The sequence below is a fragment of the Pavona decussata genome, unplaced genomic scaffold, assembly GCF_977016875.1.
Source record: "Pavona decussata unplaced genomic scaffold, jaPavDecu1.1 SCAFFOLD_366, whole genome shotgun sequence".
NCBI classification, from domain to species: domain Eukaryota; kingdom Metazoa; phylum Cnidaria; class Anthozoa; order Scleractinia; family Agariciidae; genus Pavona; species Pavona decussata.
The window spans coordinates 821067-833170 of NW_028145742.1; the positions used below are offsets into that span (position 1 = coordinate 821067).

Genomic DNA, 12104 nt, shown 5'->3' on the forward strand with positions numbered 1-12104 from the left:
ACACTATAGCTAGGAGCAAATCACTGTGCGGGAATTTTGACAGTTACTGTAAAAAGAGATGTCTTACCTTCCTGGTTTCATTTTCAACAAGAGGAACATTGTCGACAGGTCCAGGCACCTGAGTACCACAGACTGTCCCCGGTGAACAGTGGCCATTCATTGCACCAGATGGACTTACGGCCGTCTGCCCCTGGTTAAACATTGGATGAGATTCACGTCGTCCCAATGATCTTGTCTTCAGACTTGGGTCATTGCTCCAAGCTTGTCCTGGGTTTCCAGGGGATACGTAATTCACTTGGTTTAGTCTTGATGGTAACGTGCCATTCTTCCGAAGGGCACCAGTTGAGCTTCTTCTAATGTAAGGCTAAAAAAACAGAATGCTATGCATGAGACACATTTCTCAGAAAAGTAATGTTTTCCTTCACACATGGTATGGGTTTGGCTAAAGAATAAAATTAAGATTCAAATCCGCCAACATGGCAGGCTTCCATGTGTTTAGCTTATTTGTATTTACTGGGAATTTGACGAAATCTTCCCAAATGCGTCACCGTTATGACTGTGGCAAGATTTCATCAGAATTGCCAAATTCGCCACTGCCTTCATTTCTTGACATAAGTGCTTATTTTTACAATATTTTGTGATATACAAATACAGACTGACAAAAACTTAAAGGAAACCTTCAGTCTCGAAACATGTTAACGTTACATTATTGAAAATAAAATTTTCTTTGAAATTTCATTGGAAAACATGGAAATAACATTTCAGTGTCAGAAAAAACATGATTTGATTATCGGCTATTTTCGCTCTTAAATTTCCCACGGGCTGCCATCTTGGATTTCATGATGTAATAATTATTGTTTTACACAAAAGAACTTCTGCTGAATAACAATAGCAGCAACCGTTACACGTCATAAAATTCAAAATAGCTGCGCCCAGGAAATTTAAACGCGAAAGTTGTCGATAATCATATCTAATTTTTAACACACTTGAATGTCATTTCTACATTTTAGACTAAAATTTAGACGTTAGACACTATTTCCAACACTTACCCGTCAAATTTGTTGTGAGAGTGGAGGTTCCCTTTAAAAGCCACAGTTTTCAAATTCAAATGTTTATGGCTTTGAGTCCCTCCACTCTCTAAAATAACTAATTAAAAATAGTGCCTTACAAAATATGGACCATTAATTTTGGGAAATGAACCATATGCAAACATTTCTGGTACACCGATTCTAATTCAATACCCTTACCCAAACAACAACAAAGTTTTTTCTTAAATTTTCCAAAATTCTGAGCCAGCTCCTAAATATAATCTCTTAGATAATAATTTTAAAACCCAGCCTCTAGTGAACTCCCAAGGCTTCAGATGTTGTAAGGGAATCAGAGATTTTGTTTGAAATATGTTGTGCTTGAGTTACATTTTGTTTTAGTTTCAAGTACTTACACCAACCTGATAACTGACATACTCTTTCCAGATACGCCACCAAGATATGGCAACTAAATACCAAATGGTGCCTGGTTTAAGTTCATGCTGGTACTCACGCTCAAGCCATCCTCTACATGGAACAAGTAACAGTTTTAGAATGAAAGACAAACAAAAATGGGCACAAAAACAAACAAAACCAATAACTGTGTACCTGACAACTTGAAGTTCAACCTCTCTTGTGACTGGCCTTAATCCAAGTACAATGTGACAGACCTAACAAAAGTATACAATAGTGTTATTACGTAAAAATTTTCATCTTAATAGGATAAAGATCTATGTAAGTTGCTTGGAATTACAATGATCCTCTCATCTGTTACACAAAGCTACTTCTTTGGGGCTCCACTTTTGATTAATCTACAGTAGTAACAGTGAAAAGAGTCCAGTAAAATCTCCAACCCTGCTCGCAATTACATGTAAATCTCCAAAATGTTAGACACTAAAACCTTCCTATAATGCCCTCCCAGATTCTCTCATGAAACCTGATGCAACGAGCTTCTTTTTTGGATATCCACTTTTTGATTAATCTATCTACAGCATATAGAGTCCAGTAAATCTCCAACCAACCCCCCCCCCCCCACCCCTGCTCAGCTTTCATGCAACTCCCCAAAATGTAACACACTAAAACCTTCCAGTAACAATACCCTCCAGAAATAAGCACCATGCACTGTTAAGTTTAGCAGTTGTAAGCTGTTAGTTACGCGTTCAATGCCTTTAGACTTTTACTGTGAAGCCCAACCAATTTTGAAATGCAAAACTTCCTTTCGTGGTAAGCCCCACCCATCTGAAAATACACCCACAAGAAAGTCCTTCGAATAAATACAGTCCTATGGCTTCCATTTTGAATACGGTTTTTCTCAAACATTGCTAGAAGTTAAGTTTAGAACACAACTACATCTGTTCAGTGACAACTGACCTGGACCAACAACCTGGGAAACATGTGAGAAAATCTGTGAGTTGCGGCCCACTCTTTGTATTCTTCTAAAGTGATCTGGCCATCCTGAAAATTAATAAGTCATGCACTTGTCAGCTTCGGATTACTACAAGGAACAATTCGATCAATACAGAGCTTGACATTCATATGCTGTACACTATAGGTCTTGATTGAGCATGTGAACTACCAAGATACAAGTGGCCGAAGTTGTGGAAATACCATGTATAAATAAAGTTATCCTATCCTATCCTATCTTATAATCATTGTGTTGTTCCAGAACGTATCCATACTCCCCCCCATCCCGCCTCCTACCAAGAGAGGATAACTTTTTAACCCCCCTCCTACCCCTCTAGAAATACTAGTTTAGCTTCATAGTACTTTCATTTCAAATTTTCGGTTTGGATACAATGTACCTCTGCCCCCTGTGCAATATCCAACAACCCTTTTTGAGATGGGTACGGAAATTTTCTGGAAGCACACAATCAATAATTGGCTACTCTAATGGTGTATATACATACTCATGCTCAGCAATACACATGTCATGCTCTCACACAAAGGCATTTTGCCATCTTCTTTAAGCTGGCAATTTTATACGCCAATCGCAGCGAATTTGATCGCCGGTGAAAATCGCAAGCGATTTTTACCACCGATTGATGTGGACACCAGGCGATTTTTGTCGTCGATTGTGGCGATGTGGCACTTCAACATTGTTCATGTGATGAAATTGCCCAACCTAATTTATTGACTTTATTGGCAATTCGCAGCGATGAGTGTAAAAAATCACAGGAACGGGCACACTTGGCGAATGCCAGCGAATTTAATTGCCGATATCTGACATGCCAGATATCGGCAATTTAATACGCCGATTGCGGCGATCGGCCAAAATCACAATTGCTGCACCGGGCATTCTGCAATATCCTGTTGCGCAAACTCATTACTAATACAGCAGGCTACTGCTATCTTGAAAACCTGTTACCATTGAGAGTTTGACATAGCAGAGACTACTGCAGTGAACATTTATATTCCAGAAAATAATATCAACACACCTCGCCTTTGCTACAGTCACTAAGAATTTCAGTTGCCATTAGAGGAATATCCTTTTCCCAAATATCACTTGTGTCCTGAAATCAAAAATTTAAAAAAAAAATATTTGTTGTGGTTCAAATTTTTTTTTGGTTATTTTCAAACCAGTTTGAAATGTATTTCCTTTTGTCTCAGATTATGGTAATGAATACTGCACAAAGGAAAATAAAAAGTAAACTAGTTTTAAAACTTTTAAACCAAAAACAAATTTAAACCACAACGTATATACCAACTGGTATGTTTGCTATCACAACTAAGGGTGCATTTTTTTTGGGAGAATCCAAAAATGGATTTGTGATCTCAGATCATTCAGATCATGGTGCATCAAAGGAACCGACGAATCCACTCTGGACAAGGAGATCACAAATCCGTTTTTGGATTCTCCCAAAAAAATGCACCCTACAGTAATTTTACCATTTTTCCTTACAATGCTAAACTACAAGGTAAAGTCTTTATCCATCTTTACTATATCTACAAGAAAAATAAAGGGTCATAACTTATAATCTAACCTTTTCTCCAACATTTTCTTTTCTGATTTCTATGAGAGCTTTACACATCAATTCAATTTCACTTCTTGAGAGAAACCCATCTCCATCAGAATCGAACACCCTAAAACAAACTGAAGCAAAACCAACTGTTATCACAAGCGTACTCTATAATTTTTGTAAATAAACCGATTCAGACGACTGGTACATTCATTTGGCAGATAATAAAAACCCAAAATTGAAACATTCTCTGAAAAATGAACAGTAGGGTAAAAAGCAAAGTTTTTCAATAGCACAACTGTGAAATTTTGTGACAATCTTTCACCCAAGGGCATCACATATGATACACTTGTAAGCCAGAAATGGGTTTATTTACTTTTATAATCCTCCTTTACTGTGGAAAAGACAAACAGCCAGTAACAGCCATGGTATGATAAGCAGCATATGTATCAAGCTCCCCAAGGTCAATGAATTTACTTTTAAGAACAACATTGTTTTCTGAATCAGTCATTTCACATAATTGTAACATTTATAATATCTGAATGTTCTGAATACGCACTCTTTCTATCAAAAGCCCACTGTGGTGATGACTTTTGTTATGGAAGAGGGAGGTATAAATTTAAAAAGAGCATTTTATATTTGAGAGAACTTACTGAAAAGCAAACTCTGTGCGATATAATGACTCTCCTTATCTAATAATTATTTTCATGTACATACACATGCATCAGCTTGTTTACTCACACTTCTGTCTTTCAGAATTTGGGCCTCTGCAGCATTTAGAGATACCACAAGCCAACTCACGGAAATCAATATGACCATCTTGATTTTCATCAAAAGCATTAAAGAGCCCTGACATTAAATAAAAGAACTGATTTAATAAATGCTGTAATAGTATTAATACAGAAATCATGTTTTTTAGGCAATAGTAGTATGTTGTACTCTACAAATCCTAAAAAAAATATCATGAAATATTTCACTGCCCAAAGGATACATACTCTTAAGTCATTATTTCCTCTTGCATGAGAAAGGACACGGAAAAAGCAACATGGACATAAGATATTCACTAGGCAGAAAGTGTTTACGTTTAAATGTACAATCAAGAGTTTTTCTATTTCAATAAAAACAGAGTCAAATAAAGTTGATTTGTGATGTAAGTTCAATGTGTGTTGCCTATATTTCTCTTTGCTCACTCTGTAGTAAGCCATGGTTTAATTAACTAGTCACAGGATGACTATTCATATAAGCATATACAGTGTAGCTACATCAGGCTTCCTTATCACATTTACTGATATGTAATTACCAATGATCTCTGTTCAGCTGATTTTATATTCTGTTTGTTTGGGTGACTAAATAAATAAATAATAATTTTATCTACCCTTCACTTTGGGGATCACTGGATGAGTCAGACAAAAAGCATCAGTGAAAAAAGAGTGGGTTAGACCATCCTGTTGAAATATTGCCCTTGGATGAAATGAAAGGTGATAGCAGGTGATCGTTGCTTGTGACAGCGCACATATCACGCTGCCACGGCAAAGTGCAAACCCTTACATGTTTTCAAAAGACCGTTATTGAAGTGTTGATGTATTTAACACAACAGTGCTAATTGGGGACATGTTAAACAAAAGAAAAGTACCATTACAATGGAAAATGAATGTTATTAAAAATCCAAACTGGTAGGTACGAGGAAATCCACTTGGCTGTACAAGAGTGACATGGACTTTGAACATCGGACTTTGTAAATAATGTCAGTTTTTTTTTAATTTTACACAAAAGACCTTTGAACACACTGTTTACAATAAGTTTTATTGTTATAATTATACATGTATGCTATGGTTTAATTTTTTTTGGTTTAAAATTTTTCAAACCAGTTTAATTCCTATTTTCCTTTCTGTATTATTCATGACCATAATCTGAGACAAGCAAAATAAAATTCAAACCCGTTTGAAAATTTTCAAACCAAAATATTTTTGAACCGCACCATATATAGAATTTGTCAGTATTATTCGCCATTATTAAATTTTGGCTTTTCGTGTCCCTGTATTAAGGGCGCATTCGATTGACCCTATTCCGGAGTAGGAATACATACAATTTTATTATTACTAGAAATCTCTCATTTAGATTTTTGGAGTTACTGGAATACAAAATGTCTCTTAAATTATTGTGTTTCACCGAGAGTTTGAAAAAAACGTTTTCCCAAATTTACCTAAAAAGAGAAATCTAACAGCTATTCTACTTATTTTTATTCCGGAATATGGTCAATCGAATGCAGCCTGATTATCTTTTTTATCACATGGCATGGCTTGGACATAGAGTAGGTGCCATAGAAATGTTTATCATCATCATCATCATCATCGTTATTGAGTGGTCCAAGTGGACAGAGAGGAGCACTTGGACCATGGAACCTCAGGATTACAGGTTGAGTGCCCCAGCCTCTAGACCATGCCACCTCTCTCATATTCATCACTATGTTGCTCACTATATACACTCGATTGCAAAAACATTGACACCTAAAAAGCATAAACCGTGAAGGATGAGACCCAACGGATTTGTGGGTAGTGTTTAAACAATAACTTCATTTCCATAATCAATAATTTACCATTCTCATTCTTTGCAATAAAAAATACAGTGCTGACTTAATTCTTCCGAATAATTTTCTACCAAATATTGCTTAATAAGTTCATTGCCTGTTTTGAACTTAGGGAAATCGTGAATTGTGTATCAATCAAATTGGCCCTTGTTGGCCAACTTGGACACTTTAAGGAAAGCTTGAACAGTTTCCATCATTCACCATATGCAACTAACTTTGGTCATCAACTGTTGCACGAGAATAGAATATTATGCAAATAAATTTAGTACACTTATACCCATACAGCCACTGGGTCTCACTGTTCAAGGTTTATCCTTTTTAGCTGTCAATGTTTTTGCAATCAAGTGTAGTTCCAGTTGTAGCCTTGGAACTGTTGCCACACAAATGAAAAAAAAAATAGCCTTTATGAAGAATCATACCTGGACAAAGACACTGTGGAATGGGAGGTGACACCAGTGGAGAAAATGTTTCCAGATCAAATTTGCCAGTTCTTGTACCAGACTTTAATGTCCAGTACCTCTTCTCGAGCTCCATTACATCTGTTTCTTGTACTAATTAAAAGTAAGAAAACAATGTAATGTCAGACTATTTATTTTTGTGTCGAATGCCATTGTCTCCATACAATATTAATTAAATTACTAAGGAGAATAGACAATTGACAAAAAAAAAAAGAAAAAATAAAGCCATCATGATCAGTTGACTTTGTAAGTGTTCACAAAGTTTTGCAGCGTCTGTCACCAAAATTCAAAACTCAACCAAAGTCCATTACTATTTTGTCATTAATAGAGAGTTTAAGCACCACATTTACTGCAAGTGACAATGAGACTAGCGTTTGTTTTCTTGAAAAAGTTCATAGATAAGAATAGTGCAACATAATTCTGGCTTTTGATGCTAATGCAAAACTACAAAAGTTTACTGAGAAACTGAAAACAGCGAGAGGCAAAATGCAGGGTAAACGTCGTCATGTGGACACAACTGCTGCTTGTCATAAACGTGGAGCTTAATCTCGGTTATCACCATAGTGACCTCTTAGAAAGCAGAGGTTTACGTGGAGATAACTGAAGAGGTCACTCTAGTTCCCAAAATACTACAGCAAATGTGTTCTGCACAAGCTCTTTTTATTAGATTCCTCACATGTTTATAAATAACTTACGGTGAGTGACACTGGCCAGTGTCTGGTAAAATGTGGGTGTTTCGCTGCTGTCTGTCAACTGAATACTGCAGCCATTACTGACAATGAGTAGCCACCTTGTGAGTGTGGTGACATCAGGGTTCCTTACCAACCAACTTGAAAACTCCTCAAATGACAGCCGATCACACTACATGAAAGATAAGTGGAAGATTAATAATAATAATAATAATAATAATAATAATAATAATAATAATAATAATAATACAGTCGGACCTCTATTAAGCGGCCACCCTGGGGACTTTGAAAACTGGCCGCTTAATAGAGGTTGGCCATTGAATAGAGGTATCGAATATAGCACTTTACTGACAAAATAATAATTCGGGACTTTGGAAAGTGGCCGCTTAATGGAGGGTGGCCGCTTAATAGAGGTCCGACTGTAATAATAACAATTATTATCATTATTTTTATTATTATTATAGGGCCATTTTCCATTTCTGTCCAATAGCAGTTTACAACAATGTTAAAACAATTACTTAAATTACAATTATTTTCATAAACTTTGACAGTTATATTTCTTGATCGCTTTTAATAACACAATTATTCCACTCGCGCTTGTTGGATACAAGGTGATTATAGCCAACTCCACGCTACGCGCCTCATTGGCTATCTATCATCTCATATCCATTGTGCGCTCGTGGAATAATTGTTAAATAACACTTAGTGGTCAAAAACTGACAAAACCAAAATGCAATGATATTATTAACGTTAAAAATTACGCCATCCTATAATTTTTAAGGTCGGCACACACGAGTGTACAAACTGCCAGTACTACTCCCTGGGTCAAGTCCCTTGTATTGCTTATATGAGGGGACCTGTCCCAGAGACATGTCCCATCCACAGTTCACAAGAAGAGACAAACACACGTTTGAGGGGACAAGTCCTAGAACTTGCCCCTTCAAAACAAACTGGTTTGAACCTGTTGGATAAGGTGCAGGGACAAAACTTTAGTGCCAGCGACTAAATATTTTGATGAAAATGGGTAGTTCACATGATGGCACAAGTCGCCGTGAGTGATATTGCACCAATGGTACAGTCAGTCTTTTTTTTTCAAATAGTCAGTGATGCTACAGTTTCAATGAAAACTCATTTTAGAAATTATATTTGAACTGACTATATCAAATCATTTGAAATAATTAAGTTTGGCAAACAGTGGCAGAACTAGGTTCCAAGTTCCAAGTGCCAAACTCAGTTCACTAGTATACATGTATTACTGTATCATTTAAAAGTATTTTGAGTGATTATGAATGTGCAATGCTTGAACCAAAAGGTGGAAGATCATGAGGTTGGAACTGCAGTAGCATGCTGTGTGAGACAGGTCTTTGCCATTGCAAAGCAAGCTCTACAAAAATACCTTAATTATTAGGTAACATCAGCAACAAGGAATTTACAACCACCGTTGTGTGAAAATTAAGATGATATACATAGGATGGAATTTCCTTTAAGTGGCTATCTAGAGTAGTATGTGTACAAGAATGACTGATTACCAGTTTAGAGGACATGTTAAAGTATGTAAAAGTTGTGATTAAAAGTTGTGAATTATAGTTTGCAGTTAGCCAAAAAAAGTTGTCAACCATGTTTGGCCAATGAAACAACTATGCAAACTTTACCACTATTATTATTGAACCTGTACATATAATTATGTCAGAGTCAGCACAATTGAAACATAAAATGAAGCTACCGCATCAAAAATTGATTTGCTGTTGTTTAGTCTCTGTTATTGATGGGATCGAGACAAACACCTATAAAAACGTTCCTTAGGTGTATTATAATTATCATAATTTTCTTCCGTTTCAATATTTTGAGGAAATTATGACTTCCTCTTAAAATAGGATTTAGCGATCTCGTAATATCTGCCTGTCTCAAACATATGATCGTCAACTCAAACAGAGCTTATACGCTTACTTGAATGTAAACACGAGTACAATTATTGAGTTTGTACACGAAAGTCACAGTGTATTTCAGTAAATCTGATTGACAAGGATGATGAAGCACTGCAATGTTTTCACCACATACGAGAAAAAGCTATGACAATAAAAAAAGCTTGTGAGTTACAGCTAACATAAAAGTTGAGAATTAAAGGATTCAGTACCTCGCAGAAGCAGTCGATGACTGGCTGAGGGATATTACCACCATCACAAGCCAAAATAATACTCTCCATATTATCTTTGTAGACGAACGCTCCATCGGTTGAATAAATATTGAAAATGACTTCAGTGGGACAAGAAAGAAGACAAAAGAGAACAAGTTATTTCAGTACTGGACTATCAAACGGAACAAAACGATTCATGATTTATTATTTAAGCCCTCTAGCACCTCAGATACCAAACTTACACTTACATTTTATCTTTTCTTCACGTGTGCCTCTGGTTAGAAGAACAAGACCACAGAGCAAATCTCGAAATGTAATGCCCTTATTCGAGCCACCAAATGCTGTATAAATATGCTGCAAGAAAAAAGAGAGTTTTTATTGCGATCAAAGATACTGTAAAGTAAAGAGATGAACCGAAGGAATTAAGCTAATGACGAACTTTTCCCAAACCTCAGCGACTTTACTCGGTACACCATCACCAAGAACTTCCCGCAAAAACACCGACTGTGGCATGAATCCACTCACGCCAGAACAACGTTTGAACGCCAGTCTTAAGCGCTGCATTTCATCGTCGGTAACTAAAACAAGATCCGAACAAACAAAGAGAAAATCAGCTGAAATAAACAGCGAAACTTCAGTTGATCACGTAGACAGGTCTTTCAATCGTGACCAGCTGAAAACCTACCTCGCTTGGTCGCTTCCTCGTAAGCGAGGAAACAAAGTTTTGACTCTCTAAGGCCCATAATGGAGTAGCCTGATAGTTACTACATATTGTTGAGGTTGTCGTTGTCCAGATAAAAACTGTTAGCAATAAACATTGCACCTTGCGCTGTCTTGATCACAGCAAAACACACCTTCCTGATTCCTGCTCGTGACGTTCGCACTGAAGCCTCGTTTGGGTGATTCACTGCCGGCGTTGGTGCGGAATTATGGGTAATAAACGTACGCGGGAATTTTCAATTTCAGTATTTGTTTTCTTTCGGTTTTGCTTATCGGTTTCCATGGTAATTTTCCAATCACGCTGAGCGAATACCTGTTTAAAAAACCCCTAAGAAATTCAAAAAAATAAATAGTAAATCACGTGCATCTTGCTGTTGCTGAATAGTGAGATCCATATGCATCATCTGGCTTTACCGGTTTCCTCGAATTGCAGTGCACATCTTTTTTGGAATATGATATTTACAAGTGGACCAGCAGCCAGATAACAAACTTAAATTCAAACTAGTAATAGTTCTCACTAAAGCTGCCCCCGCTTTTTTTTATGGTGTGATGCTTTGTACAGGGTATGTTGTTTTTTGCGTAAAATGCAGACTGAACACTGCAGACCAGGGGTAAAATGCAGACTCAATAAAATTAAATTTTGTTCGGTTGGGCAGGTTGTATCCCGGAAAGTATTCATTTATTTTAAACCGTGAGAACTGTTTTCATTTTGTACGATTTTTTCGCAAGCGCTAAATTCCTTCCTCGTTATCTGCGCAACAGAAATCTTTTCATATTTGAATTCTACATTTACTCAGCTTCTATAGAGACAAAAATGAGCTCGATAGGACATATATTTACCGAGATACGAATTTTTGAGTTTTCTGTACTCGGTTTGTTTACAAAGTAATTAATTCACGGCGGACGGTACATCCATCCGCGCACTTTAAAATTCACCGATATATTTCGAAAGCACATCGTCAAATGCATTTTTTTTTTTCAAAACTAAAACATTTAACTATCTTGTTGAGCGGTTTTTCTCTTTATTTCGAAGCGAATTCTTGGAGAAATAATTTTTGAAAGTATTGGAACAAGTAGGGCACGGTCCCCAAAAGTCACGCAATGAAATCCTAAGTTCTTTTCGCAAGCCTCAAATTCCTTTTTCTCTTACAACGCTACATATATCTTTTTGGAATTCTACACTTACTTATTAGCTTTCTATACAGACCAAAATCACTTCGAGTGTTTTACAGTCAACCCAGGTCACGCGTGAACGATATTTTTGAAATTTGAACGGAGTTTTGAAATTTACATGTCAGTTTTCAAAATCGTCAACGAGATTTCAGAGTTCCCGTATAAATTTCCCTAGGCATTTTGAATCTTTTTTTTTTCGGAACGATTTCGATTCCAGAGAGATGTCCAACATTTCATTCACACGTCGGACATTACAAAGAGAAATTCGAATGTTCATTTCATTCTTGGAATTACTGTTCACGCGTGACCTGGATTGACTGTAACTTTAAAAAGATAGTCTTTATAATTTAGTCTGCATTTT

At 36.5% G+C, this 12104-nt stretch overlaps 1 protein-coding gene across 1 annotated transcript in view; it reads right to left on the bottom strand.

Moving 5' to 3' along the window:
* The window catches only part of LOC146452588 (ubiquitin carboxyl-terminal hydrolase 32-like), a 29266-nt gene extending 18529 nt beyond the window's left edge, over nucleotides 1-10737 (bottom strand). The window contains exons 1-13 of the mRNA XM_085097673.1: nucleotides 10536-10737; nucleotides 10301-10428; nucleotides 10099-10204; nucleotides 9851-9969; nucleotides 7723-7888; nucleotides 6989-7120; nucleotides 4724-4831; nucleotides 4007-4116; nucleotides 3461-3535; nucleotides 2397-2480; nucleotides 1635-1696; nucleotides 1448-1553; nucleotides 68-364 (exon numbers count right to left, since the gene is read on the bottom strand). Coding sequence (XP_084953799.1) covers nucleotides 68-364; nucleotides 1448-1553; nucleotides 1635-1696; nucleotides 2397-2480; nucleotides 3461-3535; nucleotides 4007-4116; nucleotides 4724-4831; nucleotides 6989-7120; nucleotides 7723-7888; nucleotides 9851-9969; nucleotides 10099-10204; nucleotides 10301-10428; nucleotides 10536-10593 — 1551 coding nt within the window. The 5' untranslated portion in view covers nucleotides 10594-10737. The remainder of the gene's footprint in view (nucleotides 1-67; nucleotides 365-1447; nucleotides 1554-1634; nucleotides 1697-2396; nucleotides 2481-3460; nucleotides 3536-4006; nucleotides 4117-4723; nucleotides 4832-6988; nucleotides 7121-7722; nucleotides 7889-9850; nucleotides 9970-10098; nucleotides 10205-10300; nucleotides 10429-10535) is intronic.
* Nucleotides 10738-12104: the final 1367 nt, after the last annotated feature.